General features: G+C 49.3%; 1 protein-coding gene across 3 annotated transcripts; it reads left to right on the top strand.

The window, feature by feature from the left end:
• The first annotated feature begins 38 nt into the window (after window positions 1-38).
• Window positions 39-21498, top strand: C1QTNF2 (C1q and TNF related 2). 3 transcript variants are annotated; one of them, XM_047731197.1, is made up of 3 exons: window positions 39-163; window positions 16803-17055; window positions 20630-21498. In XM_047731197.1, exons 1-3 carry the CDS (start codon window positions 44-46, stop codon window positions 21241-21243), a joined length of 987 nt encoding a protein of 328 aa, XP_047587153.1. In that variant the 5' UTR covers window positions 39-43; the 3' UTR covers window positions 21244-21498. The 3 variants fall into 3 exon arrangements, with proteins under 3 accessions (XP_047587153.1, XP_047587154.1, XP_047587155.1); XM_047731198.1 differs by having other exon boundaries at window positions 138-227; XM_047731199.1 differs by lacking the exon at window positions 39-163 and adding an exon at window positions 11272-11293.
• Window positions 21499-21727: the final 229 nt, after the last annotated feature.

The raw sequence follows: 21727 nt of genomic DNA, 5'->3' as shown, positions 1-21727 counted from the left end.
CGGGCCCACGTGACCGGGACGGCGCGCTCCCGCCCATGACGGGATGGGAAAAGTATGCCTGGGGCGGGCGCCGGCAGAGCAGCCGCGGCAGGAGGCGGGACGCCGAGCTCCGCCGACAGCTTCGCGGTTCCGGAAGCCCCTGGACGTGGCCGAGGCTGCGAGGGTGAGTGTCCGTGCGCTCCCCGCGCAGCGCCTCCGCCGCCCTCCCACAGAGGGGGAGCGCGCAGGTGGGAGGGGAGGGCTCGCTGGTGCTGAGGCCGGGGCAGGGGTCTGCGAGGGTGGGAGGTCGAGTGCTGCAAACTTACCCTCTTTGCAGGCCGGCCAGCCCCGGGATTCCTAGCTCCCGACCTCTGCCTTATGAACTATACCATGAGTTAACATGTGCTGAGTGCTCCCTGTATGCCAGGCGCTGTGCTAAGTGGCTTCACCGTTGATAGGAACACCACTACCATTTATTGAGCGCCTATTTTGTGACAGGCTCTGCCAGCCATTTGGTGTGTTGTTTCATTTCCATGACGACAGGTTATCCCCATCTGCCAAAGAGGAACCAGGCTCAGAGACGTTAATGACTTGCTTCAGGTTGCACAGCTAGTAACTGGTGGTAAAGGGATTTGAACCCTGGTGAGTCTGAGTCCAATACCAGAGCTAACAATCCTAGATCGTATTTACGGAGAGCGTGATCTCATTTACTTCTCACAGCACTTGTTTAATTAAATATATTATTAAACAGGCAAACTGAGCTCAAAGGGTACTAAGGGCAAGTTGAGGTTTGCAGCCAATTCTTTCAACTCCCTTCCCCAAAACTACTTGCCTTGTCTTAGTTACTTTGTTTATATTTCCCCAACCCCGCCGTCATTGCCCTATTCCAGGACTGTATCTCAGTGACCCCCAGTGGTCTCCCAGTCCTCATTTGCACAACTCCTGCACCACCCTCCTCTGCTCTTCCATCACAAAACTCTCCTACCTGGAACCATTCAAAATCTACCCCCATAGATCCACCATCCCCCAGGGACCCCCTGTTCCTGCCCCCACTGAACCAGCAGCAATAGCAACAACATCCTATATATGTCAACCCAAGGCTGGTGCTCAGTTAGCCTTGTTCAAAGTCTGTCCTCTCCTCTCCTCCCTGTCTGCCCCCTCCCCCATTTACACAGTTCTCTTCTGGTTTATTCTGTTATCTGGTAACTGTATCCACTAGGCCCACATTGCCCTTCCAGCACCCTTAGAACATCACTGCTACCCTTCATTCTAACACAGCAGGTGCACCATGGTCTTGGCTTCTTCCTGAAGTCCGGCTTCTCTCCATCTCCTAGCAGGGGCACTAGCTTTGCCTGTCTTCTAATACTTAAAGCTCAGGGTCACCTTTTGTTTTAAATGCTATAAAATTAACAGTGCTCATCATAAGAAATTTAGACAGTACAAGAAGGGATAAAGTAAAAAGTAAAAGCCTATTCCTAATTCTGAGAGGAAACCCATTTATCAAGAAGTTGTGTCTTTTCAGAAGTTACCGTGTGTGTGTGTGTGTGTGTGTGTTGTCCTTTTTTTTTTTTTTTTAAGATTTTATTTATTTATTTGGCAGAGAGCGATCACAAGTAGGCAGAGAGGCAGGCAGAGAGAGAGGAGGAAGCAGGCTCCCTGCCGAACAGAGAGCCCGATGCGGGGCTCGATCCCAGGACCCTGAGATCACGACCTGAGCCAAAGGCAGAGGCTTAACCCACTGAGCCACCCAGGCGCCCCAATGTGTGTTGTCCTTTTTAATTAAAAAAGATCATACCTTGCATTCCATACCGCAACATGCCTTTTTCAGTTGGTGTATCTTGGCCGTCTTTCCGTCTGCATGTCTGGACTGACTTTGTTCTCATAACGGTGTCATAGTTTGTCACTGCACAAGTAAATGGAGATTTGTGTCACAAGTCTGGGGTCCTCTCAGAAGCTATTCTGCCTCCATCAAATATTCAGCGAGTTCCCCCAGGAAGTGACTGCTTTCTCTGAAAACCCCCCTCTTCTTCCCTATCTTGCTACTCCTCCTCAGCTGCTTGGACGCAGGGGACTGACCCTTCTTTCTTCCTGTGCCAGTCTCTGCTGCTTTCTGCTCCTGAAAGTTCAGCATAGGCTGAATACACCCTCACAGCCTCCCTCACCCTTCCTCCCAGTCAGAGGCTTGCCAACCGGGTTTTGCCTCCATGAGGTGAACTCCTGCATAAAGCAGATTTCAGTTCAAATTCTATTCTAGATTTACTTTTGAAAGGAATTCTACGTCAAATCTTTTTCCAAGAAAATAAGCCTCCTTGGATGTGTGCATTGCTGTGTTTTAAGGCTTTATGTTTGTGGGTCCTATGCCCAAGCACATGGCAGAGGGACAGGAGCCCCGCACCCTGAGTCAACAGTCCTGGGTCCCCTCCCAGCTTGGACCTGGGAAAAATGACTTCACTTTTCTGAGCCCTGTTTTCTCTCCAGCCAAGTGAGGACAATAGTATCAGCCTTACAGAACTGTGAGGAGAGCAAAAGGGGAAAATGAATGTCGAAGCTTTGAAGTAAGAACACACATCATATGTGGAGAACATCCTTTCCCTCCGGGTCAGGGATTGCCAACTCAGATGCTGACAGGGGTTGTGTGTGACACAAAAGTAACGAGAATGCATGTCATCTGGGAGTGGTAAGTGCTATGGACATTGGGGAATATAGGTTCTGCGTCGTGGTCTGTTAAGGAGGCCATAACAAAGTACCACAGCCTGGTGACTTAAACAACAGAAAGTTATTCCCTTAGAGTTCCAGGGGCTAGAAGTCTACCATTATGGTGATAATGGGGTTAGTTCCTTCTGAGGCCTCTCTCCGTGGCTTGCAGATGGCCACCTTCTTGCTGGGCCCTCACATGGTCATCCCTCTGTGTGTTGTGTCCTAATCGCTTTATGAGGATGCCAGGGCCCACCCATATGACTTTATTTCCCTTTTCTACTCTTCAAAGCCCCAACTTCCAAATATTGCCCCATTCTGAGGTTTTGGGGATTAAGACTTCAACATATGAATTTGGGGGAACACATTTCAGCCCATTAACACTCCACCTCAAGAGGCAGCCCATTCGCACCTTGCCAAATGTTGCCAGATCCCCTAGATTCTCAAGAAAACCCAAAGATCTTGATTGTTTAAAAATTCTTTTGCTTTTTTCAACAACCTTCTATTAACCTGTTTAAAAGAGGTGAAGCTCTTAGGTTTATGGTGATGACTTTTGAACTTCTTTGGTGAGCCCAACTACTTCTCCCAATGCTTGAACACCAGCTCCTGGTCGGCTTCCATCTCTTCTCTGGCCCCAAGGCCCTTCTTTCTTGGATACCTTCGCTTCTCACCTCCTCTGTCAAACAGTCATCGGTGCTGCCCCCATGCTCAGTCCCTCCAAAGTCCTTTCTGGTGACCAACTCGGGTGGGTACAGTTCTGTCATACTGTGGTCACTGTCACTCGCCTCTGCACCGTCTTCGCTGGAAGCGAGGTTCCCAGGAGTCTTCTCTCCGGTGAGTGGGCCAGTGCTGTCCATCTCGTCTTCCCTCCTCCTCCTTTTGTGCCTGAGGCAGGCAGGCGCGCCCTCCATACGTGGCTCCCATGGAGCTCTCTGGCACCGCGGGTGCTGGGTATGCCTCAGCTCCTGCTCCGGGGGCTCCTCAATGTGCCCCAGGGTGAGTTTGCAGAACAGCTGACTTGGGTTCTAGATGCCAGGAATAGTGTGCAGCTCCAACTCCGGACTTCAGGTTCTAGAAGGCAGGAGAGGCATGGACCAGCCACCAGTATTTTCAGTGGGTGGAGACCTGGAGCTCAGGCAGAAGGCAGGGAGGCCGGGGGCTGGCGAGAGCGCTTTGCACCTTGCGGGAACCGGGCTCCAGCCGCAGACTCCGTTGCTTATGCCTGGAAATCTTGACTTTAAAATCTCCCACATTTTGCCTTGGCAACAATTTCAAATTTAAACAAACACAATGCCCCCTTAGCGTTTGTTGCCTTGCTGTCAACCCCTATCAGCTGTTAAAACTGCGTTTGAGCTGTTTACACAAGCTGTTGTCACAACCGCTCAGCTCACCTTTCTCATATTTTACAGATGAGGCAACAGCAGAACCAGGTCTGATCCTTTAACCTCCCCTTATATCCTATCTCACATGGTTTTCACATATTATCATTATGTCAGGACAACACTACCATTACGGAGTGCTTACTGGTGCCTGGTTACTATGTCATCTCATTTGATATTCACAATTATTCTATAAGGGAGGTATGAGCAATTTAATTGCTCAGGGAGTAAAGACCTCAAATAATTCAAATTGGTGTCTTTTACACTTCGCCTGCTGGAGGATCGCAGGTACTTCTGCTTACCTACTAGACTAGCATTGTCTCGTGGCTCTCGCGGAAGCACAGTTGACGACTTGTAAGTCATGCTGCCTTGCAAGGTTCTTGACAAACTTTTAATTGGGAGGCGGGGGTTGAGTTATTTCAGATTCCACGCGTAAAGAGAAAGAAGAAATATTTTTCTATCATGCTATTTCAAATCCAGGTGGCTTAAATAAGACATTACAATATGTTTTTTTCCCATTTTACAGACAAGGAAACTGAGGCCCAGAGGGGTACAATAGCAGAGGTCAAACATCTATAAGATGAATCCTAAGCACAAGACCAACTCTGTGCTTCTCGAAGGCCAGCCCTGTGTCAGATCCTTAGAGTTACCCTGAATGCCTGTCAGGGTCTGACTAAAATAGGCTCCGTGGAGACCAGCAGCCCAGAGAAGTCCAGGCAAACTTAGCCTTTGCTCCCTAGCCCTTCAGAGTTCAGAATTTCTTCCCTCCCTCAGTTCCTGGGTCTTTAAGTGTGGCCCCTTCTATACGATTCCAAGGGATCGTCTTACCCCACAGTTCCCTTCCCTTGCCTTCTGCATGGTCCTGGATGCTCTTTGGAAAGAGAGCCTGATTCAAAGAGAAAGGAAGTTCAAGGCTTGCTTTCCATCCTGGGCACCCGGGTGGGCCAGGCTAGACCCTCAGTATAACCTGATCATGTGCCCTGTGAGGGTGGCAGCCACATCATTTCATCTCCAGAATCCCAGTGTCTGGCCTCAGAGGCAATAAGTGGCACCATTTATGGGCATCCACGTGCCGAGCCTTGGTACCAAGCCCATGATATCCCACGTGGCCTCCTGTCACCGGCTGAGCTAAGCACTGTCCCACTGATTGACCTGTCTGTGCATTATGGAGCGTGAACACACCAGGTGTCTCAGCAGTGTGGGGCCAAGACAGACACCCCCGTCCTTCCCTCAGGAGGCAGTGCCAGGCCCGGAGCAAAGATCAAGCCTCCTGGCTTTCGGTGGGAAGTGACGGAAACACAAAGCAACCTAGCTTAAATGAAAATGGAGAAAGAGAAGACATCAGGGGCCTCCACCTGAAACGCCACAGGTCTCAGAGATCAGGACTGCTCTTCATGAGTTCAGCTGCCGGTGGTGAGAATTACAGTTTTGAACAAGGTCTTGATTTCTGTATCGTGCTTTACTTTCAACATCCATCATCCTGTTTGATTTTTGGAAGGATAAGAAATAATGCAGTAATGATAGCTCATGCTTTTGTACCCCTCACCACAGGCCACATCTTGTCTAGGGACATTATGTCCTCATAACAACCTTCCAAGGCAGTAGTAGTAGTATTGTTGTGCCCATTTTGGAGAGGACAAGGCTGAGGGAAATAGAATAAGTAATTTGTAAAAGGTCCCACAGCGAGTTCAGCTAGTTCAACTCAAGTGGCTCGGTTTAGAGCTAATCCCAGCCACCACACGGCCGGTCTGAACGCAGACGCGCTGCAAGGGGAAAGTACACACTGGGTTGCCAGCACTTAGTGCTGATTAACAAATGCAAAATGCCTCATTAATCATTTTTACATTAATTACACGTTGAAATGATCTTTGAGAGAGATAAGGCTACGTAACATATTAAAATTAATTTCACGGCTTCTTTTTACCTTTTTAACATGGCAATGAGACCCACTTCAAACGGTGGCTCTTGGACGGTGCTGCTCAAACATGCTCCCCAGACCTCTGGGCTGCCACTTGGGGTTTGGCCCCCGGGACAAGCTGGATTCAGGGCTCTGAACACCCTCAGGCCTCCTTCCCTCCCCTCCCATCTGGTACACCGGCTGCATTCTTCCGGCTCACTGCAGTCCTCCGTCTCCGTGGCAGAAACAGCTGTGGGCAGCTCCGAAGCTGGGTGGCTGGGAGCCTCATTGCACGAGCAGCTGGGATCCAACACAAAGCGTCCGGGGCCTTGGGGGGTGGGCCCCGTGTCCAGCATAGCACCTCGCATGCCGGTTGGTCGAGGTTTGGGTGTATATAGCGGACGGTATAGCAACTTCCAATGTGCCTTCAGGAGTGTTTGCTGATCTCACTGGATCACGCTTTGTCCTTGGGCCTCTTTTTCTATACCCAGCCAGAGGCAGGGAGTGTAGTAGGAGAAAACAGCAGATTGGATGGTTTCTGAAACCTCTTGGCAAGTGGGCCCCTTGCCTTTTAATCTTCTGTATTAGACTTGGGTTACTCGAGTGTTTCCAAATCCCAGGAAAGGGGACTTTTCTGTGAGCCCTACATGAGGAGCTGTCGCCAGCCCCTCTCCTCCAGGCAGGCTGTCAGCTTTTCAGAGAAGCTGGAGAGGGCTGTTTCCAATCTACTTCCTGGAATTCAGGGAGGGCAAGGGGTGTTTTTCATTATGGAATTCTCGCTCCCATCAAAGGGAATGTTCAGGGAGCTTCATCTGCAAGAGAGCTGTACCCCATTCCAGCCACCAGCTCTTCCCCTTTAACTCCAAAGTCTGGGAGAATTGCTGGCTGGGTCAGAATCAGGTATCCCCAGCAGCCCCCTGCCAGAACCGGCCTCCCCAGACACTCCAGGGGCTCCTAGTGGAAGGTCAGGACTGCTTGCTGTTAGTTCAGGGGCAAGTGATGGCAATTACAATTTCCAGCAAGGCACAAACTTTTGTATCCTGTTTGCTCACAATGTTGGTTATCTTGTTTGAGTCTCAGAACAGCCTTAGAAGGGAGACAGAATGAGTGTTACCACCTCCATTTCATAGGTGCAGATGTGGAAGCTGGGGTAAAAGATGACTTCCCCACAGTCACGTACCCAGCAAGTTATAAAACCAGCGCTGGGACCCACGTCTTCCAGTCCAAGACCAGTCATCTCGCTGTGCCTCCCTCATTGGCCAAGTGTGGCTTTGTCATCTGCACAAAGCAAATGAAAGCTTTGATCCTGTTACCCTTTTATTACAGGGGGTATCTCGTGCAAGGCTGAGGAACAACTCTGAGCTGAGCACTCCTGTGTGGGGGGTGGTACTGTGCTGGGGTCTGGTGACATGATCAAGAGCAAGATAGGCAGGGACTTGCTTTACTGGACCTTCCGCGCCAGAGGAAGCACACTGTTAGTGGGTCAAAACACCAATACCTATATAATCACAGCTCGGTCCAAGTGCTTGGGAAGGAAAAGCAAACTAGCTGGAGTGGGCTAGGTACTCTTGGTCCCATGACCAGACATTTCCCTCTGAGGAAATGGTACTAGATCTGAGCCCTGAAGGACGAGGCAGGCAAGGGTCTGTGGGCTTCACGGGGAGGAGGGAGGGCTAGTGGGTATTTCAGGCAGAGCTCTCTCTCCAACTGCTGAGCAGTCACTGAGTCACACACTGGGCTCGAAGCTTTCAGTAGGTTATCTCATTATTCCTACAGAAACTCCATGAGGTGGTTAAACCATTATTTCCATTAGATGGGGAAACTAAGTGGGTGGGTTTCCCATGGCTCCTAATCACAGAGTTAAACACCACCCTACCTACCAGTGTGTCATCACCGATAACCAACAAGTCAGATTTATTTAAGCATAAGGGAGATCTTCTAGTCTCCAAGGCAGGATGGCTCAGAAGAGAGTATCCGGCCTGGACAAGTGGCTCTGGAGTTTCTGCCAGCAGACCACACTCAGGGGTAGTCAGCAAGACACTGGTGTCCCCACTTCTGCTCCTTCTTCCTTCTTGCATCACAGTCTGGCCCGAGGGTCCTTGGGAATGAACCAGGGGCCGTGTCTTGAGGGCCAAGGGCAGATAGGAGGAGGAAGGCTCTTGCCCTGACAGTGGACTGCAGGCTGGGGCTCATTAGCTCCCAGTGTCTTCCTAGGACATGAGTATTTATGAATCATTAGCTACTTAACTGAGAGATGAGAAGCCCAGGGACTGGACAGATTAAAACCAGACTGAAGATCTTCTTCCAAGTTTAATACCTCATGACTTCATTTTGGAGGTTTAATCAACTACATTTTTTCCCCTACAGCAGGAAGACTGTCACAGCCTTCTTATTCAACTCCCACCAGAAAGAATTTAGGAAATAAGATAGTTTTGTTCTTTTAAGGTTTATTTATTTATTTGAGAGAGAGAGCATGCGTGTGTGCCAGCGCAAACAGGGGGAGCAGCAAAGGGGGAGAGAGAATGAGAGAGAGAGAGACGATCTCGGGCAGACTCCGTGCTGAGCATGGAACCTGACACAGAGCTCTGTCTCATGACCCCAAGATCATGACCGGAGCTGAAATCGAGAGTTGGATGCCTAACCGACTGAGCCACCCAGGTGTCCCAGGAACTAAGATAGTTTTTGAAAAGCTGAGGAAGGATCAATACTTTTCCCCCCTCTGATCAATTGGACAGATATTTGTGGAGTACCTACTGCGTATAAAATACTCTGTAAGTGCCATGCCTGGAGTGGGGATCCTGTGCTCTAGAAGGCCAAAAGGAAGGAGGGATTAGAATTAGATCCTCTTTGAGTTAGAAAAACCTCAAAAGGGGGAATACTTGTTTTGTTTTGGTTCTTTTTTTTTTTTGGAGAAAACTTATTTGGATCCAAGGATTCCTTTGATTTAGGCCATTGCCTTGTGTTCTCCTCATTGTGGACTTTCCTTTTTTTTTTTTTTTTTTTTTAAGATTTTATTTTTTTGACAGACAGAGATCACAAGCAGGCAGAGTGGCAGGCAGAGAGAGAGGAGGAAGCAGGCTCCCCGCCAAGCAGAGAGCCCGATATGGGGCTCGATCCCAGGACCCCGGGACCATGACCCGAGTGAAAGGCAGAGGCCTCAACCCACTGAGCCAGTGTGGACTTTCTTGAGGGCAGAGTGCATGTCTCATTCATTAATGAGGCAAATGCTTCTTGCACACCCACTGTGGTCAAGGAAGTTGGAAGGTGTGGGCTTACAGCAGGTCTGCTGGAGTCCCTGCCCCCACTGGGCTTCCATTTTAATGGGAGAGAAAACTGGCCCAGTAGGCAGGGGAGCGAGCTAATCCAGTGAATAGAGGTGCATCATTGGGCTAGAAAGCGCAGACAAGGAGCTGGGGTCCAAAGGGAGGGAGAGCTGTGGGAGAGGGCGCCTCAGGGAAGGCCTTGGAGGAAGTGACCTTTAAGCAGAAACACAGTGGATAAAGAGCCAGCTAACCAAGAGGGTGGGGCTCTTAGGCTGGCAGAATGGAATAGCATGGCCTGAAGGAGCATGGCTGGGGGAGGGAGCAGAGAGATGCAGGGGGAGCTGGCAGGGGTGCAGTGGTGGCAGCAGGGGCTGGGTCACTTAGGGCCTTGTGGGCCACGTCAGGATTTCCAATGTTTGCTGCCCTTACGGCCAGCAACAACTGGAGTAAGCCCCTCCAGGAAATGATGTGGCTGAGTTATGTTTGAACAGTCCCTCTGGCTTCACATGGGGCTACATGTGGGGGAAGGAGGGCCCTGCTGGGTCAAAGCAAGGAATGAGCTGCTGGGGATGGAGATGGCCTTTGTGTACCCTAGTCTTTCGGTTCTGCTGATGTTAATGGGGGACACCCTGTTAACACTCCAAAGGGGCTTGCGGAAGTTGGGGCCCAGGACGGGCCCCCCATCCCCACCCCATCACCTTGGCTAAGCCAAGTGTGGGCCTCTCAAAGGTTAGGAGGTTTTCCTTAAGCATCGCTTTACTCAAGTATCTTGAGGGAGGAAAAAATATCACATCTACATTTTCAAGGTCATGTATTATATATACATGTATGTATGTGTGTGTGTGTGTGTGCGTGCGCTCGCGTGTGTGTGTAAACTGACATTAAAGAAATTTCTCTGTTGTTGCATGTGGCTTTGGCAAATGCTTCAGAGTCTCTTCTGTGATTCAGAATATTTAAGATGAAAATCTAAGAAATGCTGACATAATGGAAAGCGTTTGGGCATTAGGGTCAGCCAAACCCAAGTTCAAATATAACTTCTGCCACGAACTAGTTGTGTAAATAAGAGAAAATTAGCCTCCCTGAGCTTCAGTTTCCTCTCGTATAAAACAGGACAAAAATACCAGGAGAAGAGCGCAAGGTGTAGTTAATTAAGTGTGGTCTTCAGATCCCCTCAGACACTGGTTTGAATGTGGTCCCCATCGCTCCAATTGTGTAACTTTAAGTAAATCATTTCACTTTGCAGAGCCTGTTTCTTCCTCTGAAAAATAGCATAATAAGTTTACCACCTTCATAGAGTTTATTATAAACTTCAAATAAAGTAATTCATGTAAAGAGCTTCATACAGTGCCTGGAACATTGCAGGCATCTAGTAAAGTCCATTTGCCTCTGCCTCAGTTTCTTTGTAACTAAAGGGGCTGGTCCCTTGGGGACCTCCCCAAGTATGCCATTCTAAATTTATTTATTTATTTATTTATTTATTTATTTGACAGGCAGATCACAAGTAGGCAGAGAGGCAGGCCGAGAGAGAGAGGGGGAAGCAGGCTCCCTACTGAGCAGAGAGCCCGATGCGATGCGGAGCTCGATCCCAGGACCCTGGGATCAGGACCTGAGCCAAAGGCAGAGGCTTTAATCCACTGAGCCACCCATTTCTAAATTTATTTAAAAGACCCTGGTAGAGGTAACCTATATGGACGACTTGGGGCTCTGGCTCCCCTCCAAGCCCCCAACACCCAGTTTGTCTCACCACCATAGTGTGGAGAGTTGGCCTGGGGCCAGAATTGGGAGGGCAGGAGAACAGGGGCACCAGCTGGGAGCAGGAATTTTTTACAGCCTTGTTTTTCTTGGAGGTGCCCTGGAGGCAAGGAGCCTCTCTCTCCCTCCAGAATCTAGTCTCCCCGCCTTTATTTCCAAAACAGTTCCTGGCTCAGACTGCGGGAACCGCCAGACTCCAGCTCTGAGAAATCCCTTCCTCGGTGCATGTTCCAGAGCCCTGCGCCTCCACCCAGCCGCTGGGGTCTGCCCTGGGCCAGCTGTCGCTGAGCAGAATCCCCTGTTGTCCAAAGAGGCTGGTGCCAGCGGAGGTAGGCGGGACAGCAGACCTTCCTCCCTCTTGCTGGGCTGTGTGGCCAAGAGTGATCATCAGAAGAGAAAAGGGGGCTCATAAACTGAAGCAGATGCTTCCTCTCCTTCCTTCCTTGTTCATCTAGCTGTCTCTCCTTCCTGCCTTTCTTCATCTAGCTGTTTGCAGGACCTCCTCTGCCTAGAAGACCCATTCCCACCCGCTTCCTTCCTCCCTCTCCCTGGTCCAAAATGTTTGCAGATGGCAACTTTTCAGACCATTTCCAACCTGCTTTGAGGAGTCAGTTTCTCTTGTGGGCACCCAGATGTATCACAGCACACAAGGAGCAGTGGCAGTTTTCCAAGACTCTTGTCAAGCAGACCAGGGATGGAGATGGAGATGCCTGGTACCTGGAAGGGTCAAGGACACAATTCTTCAAAAGTATATCACGCACATGATACTTCACCACGTTCTCCAGGTCCACCTACCACCTCTGCTGTCACTCAGGCCATCCAGGGGGAGCCCAGGTGACCCCAGAAACACACATTTTTGCCTCCTCTGCCCCTTTGTAATATAGCCAGGGAGGGACCTCCCAGGCCCTGGCATCCAATCCCGGGGAATCACTTCTTCAATCTTCATTCAAAGGTGAGGCTTCCTCCTGTCCCCCAGCCCAGATAGGAAGCTAGCAGGGCCATGTGCCCCCTTTCTTAGCTCACCTGTTTCCAGGTTGAAGGAAGGAGAGGTAAGGGGACAGGCAGCGGGAGGGCTCTCCCATGCGTCTAGGCAGAGACTGCTCTGGCTCCCTTGGCTTGGCAGACATCAAAGTTACCTCTTTTGTGGGGGCCTTTTGCCGGCTCCTTGGGGCCGCCATATTGGACTGTAACAGCCTTGAAGTGGGCCACGCACATTCTCTTTTCGCTGGCAAGTCCAGGCCTTGCCCTCAGCTTCTGGCTTTCTGGTGTCTGCCTTGTGTGGTTATTGCTGCTGTGGCTCCTCCCTTTCTGTCCAGACCCCTCTGGCCCAGGCTGGCTCCTGCGGGGAATGTCTGGTACCTTCCACCTCCCAGGGAGGCAAGAAGGGAGTCAGCCCCTTCCCATACTCTCTTCCCCCTTCCACCCAGCCAGTATCTCAGCCTTTCACACAGGCTTCAGAGGAGTGACCGTTCTCCATCTCCGTCCCAGTGACACGGGCCACATTTTAAAATCCTTGATCTGATATGAGTGCCAAGAATCACGGAAAGGGCTCTCACACTGTTCCTTTGTCCGTTTTTTGCTTTGGCCTGACCACTCCTTTTAGCATACAGCCTTTCATGAGTCCTGGTACCCAGTAGAAGTTTCAATTGTAACACTCTCTTACGCTCACCTGCTAAGTCTTGTTTTCCCCCCTCTCCAGAGGACTGGATGCCCAGAGCTCCCCTGTGCCCCCATCCAAGTCTCTTTCTTTATGTGGGGCCATAGGCCTTCCTTACGTCATAGCAGATGCTCTTTCCTGGGCCCCTGGCACCATATTCCTGTCTGGGGCTTCCCAAGATCTCCGTGAGTATTTAGGGCTGGGGGCGGGGGGCTTTAAGAATGGGTATGCACTGCTACAGATGACAGTGCTCTTGGCTAAAAAGGGATAGTAAAAAGGACTAGGGAGGCATTAAAGATACACTATCACCACATTGAAATTGTTTTCTCCACTTAATCAGGGTCAAAGAAATTGAAAAGATACTAATTGTGTTACTATATGATGTAATATTATTTATTGAAAGCAGTCACTGGCCAGGGGCTACCTCTATGACAGCACTACCTGGCCAGGGCACCTCTATGACACTTACCTTGAGAAACTGCGTAAGGTCCAAAGAAGGTGCCTTGGTGCCGGAACGCAAACAGGCCCCTAGGTCCAGGACGGTGCTGTGCTCTGGCATTCCCTCGTCTCCCTGACAGGAAAGGCCTGATTTTCTCTCCCTGTCACCTCTTCCCAAGGGTAGAGATGCTGGAGAGGGTTGGAGGGGAGGTAGAGTCAGCAGTCTGAACAGGCTCCAGAACCAGGGCAAAACAAGGTCTGAAGGAAAGCAAAGTTGAAGGTCCAGGGGCAAAACTCGAACTTCAGGACCCAGACCTGCCAGCACCCTGGCACCCATTGCTGGAAAGCTCTGGCTAGGTAGCTAGAAGCCTCACAGGCAGAGTGGAGCCAGCAAGGCTTACATATCTGCAAGAGGGTAGGCCGAAGCCTGGAAGGCCCAGCATCCGAGATGAAGAAACCTGAGCGACCATCTAGGCTGATGGTTCTCAAAGTGGGTCCCTGAACCACCTCCAGCAGCAGCATCACTCAGAGAGTCACTAATAATGCAAATCTTTTAGCCCCAGCACAGACTGACTGAATCATAAACCCTGGGGGCGAGGCCCATCAATCTGGGTTTGCACAAGCCCTCCAGGTGAGGTGATCCACACCACAATGTGGGAACTGCTGACCTAGTTCAACCCCTTCTCGCTCAGGTGGGAAAACTGAGGCCCAGAGAGGGAAAAGGGCTTGCCCGGGGTCACAAAGCAAGCTACCCTTTGGAGCTCTCCCCATGGCAAGAAACTTTCCACGCCTAGAAAGTTTCATTCTTTAGAGAAAGGCTGTTGATTGTGAAGTGACTGAACCAATTTGTTGAGAGATCATGGTCAAGTTGCTTATTCCTGCTCTGGACCTCAGTGTCTGCATCTTTACAGTGAGGGTCTAGGAGTGCATCATCTCAGGGAGCCATGCTGACTTAGTCAGTTAAATGTCCGACTCGGTTTCTGGTCCAGTTGTGGTCTCTCGGGTCATGGGATTAAGCCCGGTGTCAGACTCCGTGTTCAGCAGACAGTCTGCTTAAGATTCTCTCCCTCTGCCCCTCCCCATACTCTCACTCTGTCTCTCTCATAAATAAATACATCTTTATTTTTTTTAAGATTTTATTTTATTGATCTGTCAGAGAGAGACAGCACAAGCAGGGGAGCAGCAGGCAGAGGGAGAAGCAGCTCCCCCGCTAAACAAGGAGCCCCAGGTGCCCAAAGACTTGAAACTTTTTTTTTTAATTACTCCCCATACTACTTTTCAGGAAGCTGTCACAGGATATATGCCACCAAACTGAAGCCTTAAAAATTTTTTCTTAATTAGGGGCTCCTGGGTCGCTCAGTGGGTTAAAGCCTCTGCTTTATTTATTATAAATAAATAAATAAATAAATAAATAAATAAAGCAAAATACAAAAAAAAAAAAAAAAGTCACATACTCTACTGACTGATTCAGCCACAGTCCCAGGGTCCTGGGATCGAGCCCCGCATCGGGCTCTCTGCTCCGCAGGGGGCCTGCTTCCCCCCCGCAACCTCTGCCTTCCTCTCTGCCTACTTGTGATCTCTGTCTGTGAAATAAATAAAGTATTTTTAAAAAATTAAAAAAAAATTTTAATTAAAGAGAGAAAGACATGGGATGCATAAAACAGGAGATGTAATGCAGGAGAGAGGCAGAGAGGGGGGCAGAGGGGGCCGGGGAAGCAGGCTCCCTGCTGAGCAGAGAGCCTGACACAGGACTCAATCCCAGGACCCTGAGATCATGACTTGAGCCGAAGCCAGAGACTTAACGCACTGAGCCACCCAGGCACCCTAAGAGTCTCTTATGATTTGTCTCCCTCCTGATGCCATCTTGTTTCATTTTTTTCCTTCCCTACCCACACGACCCCCTGCCCCGCCTCTCAAATTCCTCATATCAGAGAGATCATATGATAATTGTCTTTCTCTGATTGACGTATTTCACTCAGCATAATACCCTCTAGTTCCATCCACATCATCGCAAATGGCATGATTTCATTTCTTTTGATGGCTGCATAGTATTCCATTGTGTATATATACCACATCTTCTTTATCCATTCATCTGTTGTTGGACATCTAGGCTCTTTCCATAGTTTGGCTATTGTGGACATGGCTGCTATAAACATTCGGGTACACGTGCCCCTTCGGATCACTACATTTGTATCTTTAGGGTAAATACCCAGTAGTGCAATTGCTGGGTCACAGGGTAGCTCTGTGTTCAACTTTTTGAGGAACCTCCATGCTGTTTTCCAGAGTGGCTGCACCAGCTTGCATTCCCACCAACAGTGTAGGAGGGTTCACCTTTCTCCACATCCTCGCCAGCATCTGTCGTTTCCTGACTGGTTAATTTTAGCCATTCTGACTGGTATGAGATGATATCTCATTGTGGTTTTGATTTGTAGTTCCCTGATGCTGAGTGATGTGGAGCACTTCTTCATGTGTCTGTTGGCCATCTGGATGTCTTCTTGGCAGAAAGAGTATGTGACTCTTGTTATCAGGATTAGGAGTTCAAGCCCACTTTGGGTGTGGAGCCTAATACTTAATTTAAAAAGTTTTTTCGAGGGGCACCTGGGTGGCTTAGTCAGTTAAGCATCTGCCCTCAGCTCAGGTCATGATCCTGGGGCCCTGGGATTGAACCCTGATTTGGGCTCCCTGCTCAGCAGAGAGTCTCCTTCTCCCTCTCCTTCTACCCTCCCCCCTACTCGTGCTTGCTCTTTCTGTCTCTCACTCAAATAAATAAATAAAATCTTTTTAAAAATTTTTTTGATAAATAAAAAAAAATCATTATTAGGATATTATCTATTAATGGACATCAATGCCAGAGGAGATAACTAAAAGGGTGTGGGGTCGGGTGTGAGGTTAAGGAGAGGTGGGGCTGGAGACCATAGTTTTTCATTATAAGACTTAGAGTATTATTTGACTTCACAAACAATGTTAAGTGTATTGTTTCAATAATTTTTTTTTCACTTAAAAAAGAAGTATGTGTTATTGCCAGCAGCAAAAGGACACAAACTCTGAATCTGCCCAGTTTGTTCAAACCCAAGCCCTGCCACCTGCTGCTTGCACGAGCTGGGCTTGTTGCTCATGTCTCTGAGCCTGTCCTCCCTCCCCGGTATCTGTCTGGCAGGGATGCTGTGAGTTAGTAATGTATGGATCGCTCCAAGCCCGTGCCTGGCCCCCAGGTGGCTCCTGGTGCAGCCGGGGCTGCTTGGGTGTGGGGCAACTTGACTTGGAACTGAAGCCTCAGTTCGCACCTGGTGCTCCCCTGACCCCCCCTGCAGAAGCAGCAAGAGCCACAAATCATCACTGACAGTGCAAAGTTTTTCTGCCCTGGAACTGGCTACTTGTACCACATATTGGAATGAAATTGTAGCTCGGTTCTCTCCACCCATGGCTCCTCCCAGTCAGTGTGACTGGGCTGTTAGGTCCTGCCTCCATTTCAGCTCCTCCGAAGGACAACAGTGTGGTGATGAGGGCCTTACCCTCAAGACCTCTCCAAAGTATATTCTAGGTTCATGACTCAGTTCACCCAAATATGTCCTCAAGATAAGATGACACTGTCCAGCTACTTGTATGTGACGTAGGAGAGAGCAGGAGAGAAATATAATGGAACTTCTCCCAGCTGCCTCCTCCTCCTCTGGTTGCATTTCTCCTGCCCACCAGTCAACCCAGTGACTGGACTTGCCTGCTCACAGCTCTTCTGCCTCCCACAGGTGACCGCCATGATCCCTTGGGTCCTCTTGGCCTGTGCCCTCCCTTGTGCAGCAGACCCGCTGCTTGGAGCCTTTGCCCGCAGGGACTTCCAAAAGGGCTCCCCTCAACTTGTCTGCAGCCTGCCTGGCCCCCAGGGCCCACCTGGACCCCCGGGAGCCCCAGGGCCCTCAGGAATGGTAGGAAGAATGGGCTTTCCTGGAAAAGATGGCCAGGATGGCCAGGACGGGGATCGGGGAGACAACGGAGAGGAAGGTAAGAGGCCCAGCGCCAGCCCCTCCTGTTCCTACCTGGGGTTGACATCCTCTGACACAGAGGGAGTTTAGTTATAAAAACTAAAAGTAATCCCATTTCATTATAAACCAAATTAATGTCTCTTTAAAAAACAGAGCCGTGTATTCTCCTGAAAGGAATAGTAGGTACCAGATCTTATGTTCCTTCCCTAGCTGCCGCATTGATTTGCTGAGTTGCTTTAGGCAAGTCTCCCGATATATTACTCAGAATTCCTTTGGTGGCAGGTGACAGAAACTCAATTTATAGCCCTGAATGGAATTTAATGGCTCATGCAGCTGCGAAGTTCAATGTCTGGGTCCGGAAGCTCAAATGTGTTGTCAAGTCTCTGCTTCTCGTGTTGGTTTTGTTCTCACAAAGGCTAAGGGTTTTGAAATGGCGACCACTGGGCTCGCTCCTACCTCCTCATGGGCTTGACCCATAGAGCAAATCTCAGGATGACGAATCTTCCCAAATCACATACAGATCCCGGACCAATGCTTTTGACCATGGAGGCGAGGTACCACCACCTGCCAGGACTGGGTCATGGGCCCGCCAGTGGGTCTGACCACAGGAAGTCATGAGGGGCAGTTCCCTGAAGGAGGAGAAGCCAGACAGCCAGAAGACAGACCAAATAGTCTCCGTTTCAGGCCCTTTCAGCCTGTTATTCCTTATGTCTCAGAGCCCTTGATGTCAGCAAACATCTCCACGTGTACATTTTAAGCAGTAGGGGAGCCGTAATGACTTTTAACGTTGACAAAGTGATTATGAGTATGTTGCTCAACTGGTGAGGAGGTTCTATCCCCATACCACAGATGGAGAAACTGAGAGTCAAGGGGGGGTCCCCTGAGAGCAGCACGTCATGGCTGCGAGAACCGGAACTTGGGACACAGCCCTGCATACCTGCTTTGGCAAATGATTTACCTTCTCTCCATTCCTCAGTTGCTTCATCTCTACAATAGAGATGATGACAGCAACTTACCTCACCGGGTATGACAAAGATGACATATGACTGGGAAGCCTCAGTCCCAAGGTAGATACACAGTAAATGGTAGTCACCCCTTCACTGACATGCCGAGCTCATGGAACAGGCCAGGAGCAGACTCCAAATCCAGACCTTTTCCCACCACACCAAATCAAGTCCTACAAAGGCACCTCCTTCCCCAAATAACTATATCAATGATGACGGCGGCTTTGACTCGGGGAGGTCTCACAGTGTATCAGGCGCTGGGTGTCATGGTATCGCATTCCCTGACCCCAGTGTAGCTTCAGTCTGGGCCTGGGCTCCAAGCAGGGCTGGAGAGAGCTTCCCCTGACATTCATCTTGCAGGTCCCAGAGGTAAGTGGGCATCTCTGCTATTGACTTTTTCTCCTGGATCAAGAGGTATGAGGATGTAGGCTGGGGGCTGCTCTTGGCCATCTCTCCTGTGCTGCAGGGAGTCTCTGCTGAGAATTAGGACAACACAGCAAGGAAGGCAGTGTAAAGAGGTGCAGAGTCCTGACCAGTAAAGCTGAGCCATCCTAGGACCAGTAGCAACCACCCAACTATCCTCTCCCTCACATACACATACAGATCCGTCTCCAGAAGAATCTTGACAGGTAAAATCAGCTTCACCTGGAGTTCCTCAAAAAAGTCTCAGGAAAGAGGCACACCACATTACACACCGTAGAACTTCCTCAGAAATTCCTTTATCTATCTCCTCCATAAAACTCCAGTGCAAAATGACTCCTTTTTTTTTTTTAATATTTTATTTATTTATTTGACAGAGACAGAGAGATCACAAGTAGTCAGAGAGGCAGGCAGAGAGAGAGAAGAAAGCAGCTCCCTGCTGAGCAGAGAGCCTGATGCAGGGCTCGATCGCAGGACCCTGGGATCATGTCCTGAGCCGAAGGCAGAGGCTTTAACCCACTGAGCCACCCAGGTGCCCCATGACTCCGTTTTTATTCTTCCTCACAGTCCTTTCTGCCACTATTAAGGCAATAAGGTTTGCTTCTTTTCATTTTTTCATGGAACGGCTTTGTGATCTTAGTTTAATTTTTCCGCATTTAAAAAAATTTTAATTACAAGTAATACATAATACATTCTTATTGCGATATATGCAAACGATACAAATAAAACAAGAGACCTCCTTAATTCCTACCCTCCTCATCCTCTCCTCACTTCCCAGAGGTAACTACTATTAATTGCTTAGATGTGTCTCCTTCCTGGCCTTTTTCTACATAATTTACATTTGTGTGTGGTAACACCAGGCTTTGCCAGCCACTTAGATGTTCAGTGAGAAAATGCTATTTGGGAATCTGTTTCCCAATTTCTTAAAATAGGAAGAATTTAAATGCATTACATCTTTACTCAAAACTAAAACACAGTGAAGTGCCTACCTATATCCACATAAGAAGCAAAGTACGTTGTTAGAATGTAAGATGCCTACAACGTTTCTTTCTGATCGTTCATTTGGGGGCTAGCACAGAGTCGCCTTGGTGTACAATAATGCCAGCATGACTTTCAGCACCAGCAACCTTCAGAAGCAGGCCCTCGACTGACATTCAGCACTCTTCTCAAACATCTACACCTGATTCTACCAGTCTACCAATTGTACCTGTTATATCATTGTGTTTGGATGTGACTCAAATCCTTACCCACACTTATTTCGTTTAAAAGGTTGTATTGAATTTAGGGGACATGAATAGACACGTGTACTATATAATCATTGGCCAAAAAATATTATATTGAGAGAAATGTACATTTTATGAAATGTAGGCATTAAAAACCAAGGGGCATTCTACAGGAAAACGTGACTCGGGGAATGTTCTGTAGGATATGCCAACTATATTCGCAGAGTGTTGACTGTGGGCCAGCCATTCTCCTCTGCAACTTCATGGTTATAGAACTAGTTAGTGTGTGGTTTCCTTTCAACAAAAAAGATTCTGCCACCTGCTTTTCCATCTTAACAGCGTACTTGAGAGAAGTCCTCATATAGCGCACATAGATCTGCCTCACTGTTTTAACTCCTGCATAGAATTGCACAGTATGGGCAGAGCAGAATTTTTTAGTTTTTCCCTTTGGATGGGCATTTAGTTATTCTTAGTTTTGCTATTGTGAGCAATGCTACACTGAAACTCTTACCATATGGACAGGGACCTCGTGCACTAGGCAGGGCTTGTACCAAGATCAGTGTGTTGACATCAAGAAGCTTCTTCCCCTTCTTTTGTCAAGCCATTCCCACCACAGCCCGTCAAAGGGTTGATCTGACAGACACACCAGACTCTTCCCAAGAAGACAGGAAAAGGGAAGGGGGCAAACTCTTTTAAGTTATTCTTTTTGTCCTGACCCACAGTGGTTCTGAAAGGTAAGTATCGCCATTCCCATTTTCCAGATAAGATGGGGAGAAGTGCCCCGGTTACATCATCAGGATTTGCTCCCATTTCTATGTGACTCCAAAACATTCTTGCCTTTTCCATTACCCAAAGGCTCCCACTCCAAGGATGGAAAGCCAAGGCCCACGGCCTCTGCCTAGTTCTCTGAAGGTCCCTCCCTAACACCAGCTGCTCTGTCTTCCAGGTCTACCTGGCCGGACAGGTAACCGGGGAAAGCCAGGACCAAAGGGCAAAGCCGGGGCCATTGGGCGGGCCGGCCCCCGCGGCCCCAAGGGGGTCAGTGGTGCCCCAGGGAAGCACGGCACACCAGGAAAGAAAGGGCCCAAGGGCAGGAAGGGGGAGCCGGGCCTCCCAGGCCCCTGCAGCTGCGGCAGCGGCCACGCCAAGTCAGCCTTTTCAGTGGCAGTGACCAAGAGCTACCCGAGGGAGCGGCTCCCCATCAAGTTTGACAAGATCCTGATGAACGAGGGCGGCCACTACAACGCGTCCAGTGGCAAGTTCGTCTGCAGCGTGCCGGGAATCTACTACTTCACCTACGACATCACCCTGGCCAACAAGCACCTGGCCATCGGTCTGGTGCACAACGGCCAGTACCGCATCCGGACCTTCGATGCCAACACCGGCAATCACGATGTGGCCTCAGGCTCCACCATCCTGGCTCTGAAGCAGGGTGACGAGGTCTGGCTGCAGATCTTCTACTCAGAGCAGAACGGGCTTTTCTATGACCCTTACTGGACCGACAGCCTCTTCACAGGCTTCCTCATCTACGCTGACCAGGACAACCCCAATGAAGTGTAGACAGGCGGGTGCTGGGGCTCCAAGGAGGGAACAAGCTCCTGGACTTCTAGAACAAGACCCCTCAGCTCTCTGCCTGGTGGGTGTGGGAACTGCCAGCCTTGGACATTCCTCCTCTGCCCATTTTCCCCTTCATCATTAAATCCAAGCTTTTTTGTTCATCCTTCCACCTATCCATTCACTCCTTTTAATTTTTTTTTCAGTATCTACTATGTGACAGGCACCATGCTGTGTTCTGGAAGGTACATCAGGGAACAAGACAGAGGCTCTGTCCTTGTGGGACTTCTAGTAGGAGATGCAATTTACAAATAAATAATCAAAGCATATAATTACCATGCCTGGATGGAGATGCACGTACCATGGTCAAATGTAATAGAAATTATTTATTGCTTTAATAATAAGAAGATGAGGAAGAGAGTGACTTTTTTTTTTTTTTTAGATTTCATCTTTTTTTAAGTCTGCTTACATAAAGTCTACAAATCTGAAG

This window comes from Lutra lutra, chromosome 5 (assembly GCF_902655055.1).
Source record: "Lutra lutra chromosome 5, mLutLut1.2, whole genome shotgun sequence".
Lineage (NCBI taxonomy): Eukaryota > Metazoa > Chordata > Mammalia > Carnivora > Mustelidae > Lutra > Lutra lutra.
Note: the sequence above shows the minus strand (reverse complement) of the source record. Positions and strands in the feature narration are given on the sequence as shown.

Bases quoted from the DNA above. Each gene is read 5' to 3' on its own strand.
- C1QTNF2 (XM_047731197.1), top strand. From the start codon at position 44: ATGGGAAAAGTATGCCTGGGGCGGGCGCCGGCAGAGCAGCCGCGGCAG. The intron at 164-16,802 runs GTGAGTGTCCGT...TGCCTCCCACAG, and splicing joins ACGTGGCCGAGGCTGCGAGG to GTGACCGCCATGATCCCTTG. The intron at 17,056-20,629 runs GTAAGAGGCCCA...TCTGTCTTCCAG, and splicing joins GGGAGACAACGGAGAGGAAG to GTCTACCTGGCCGGACAGGT.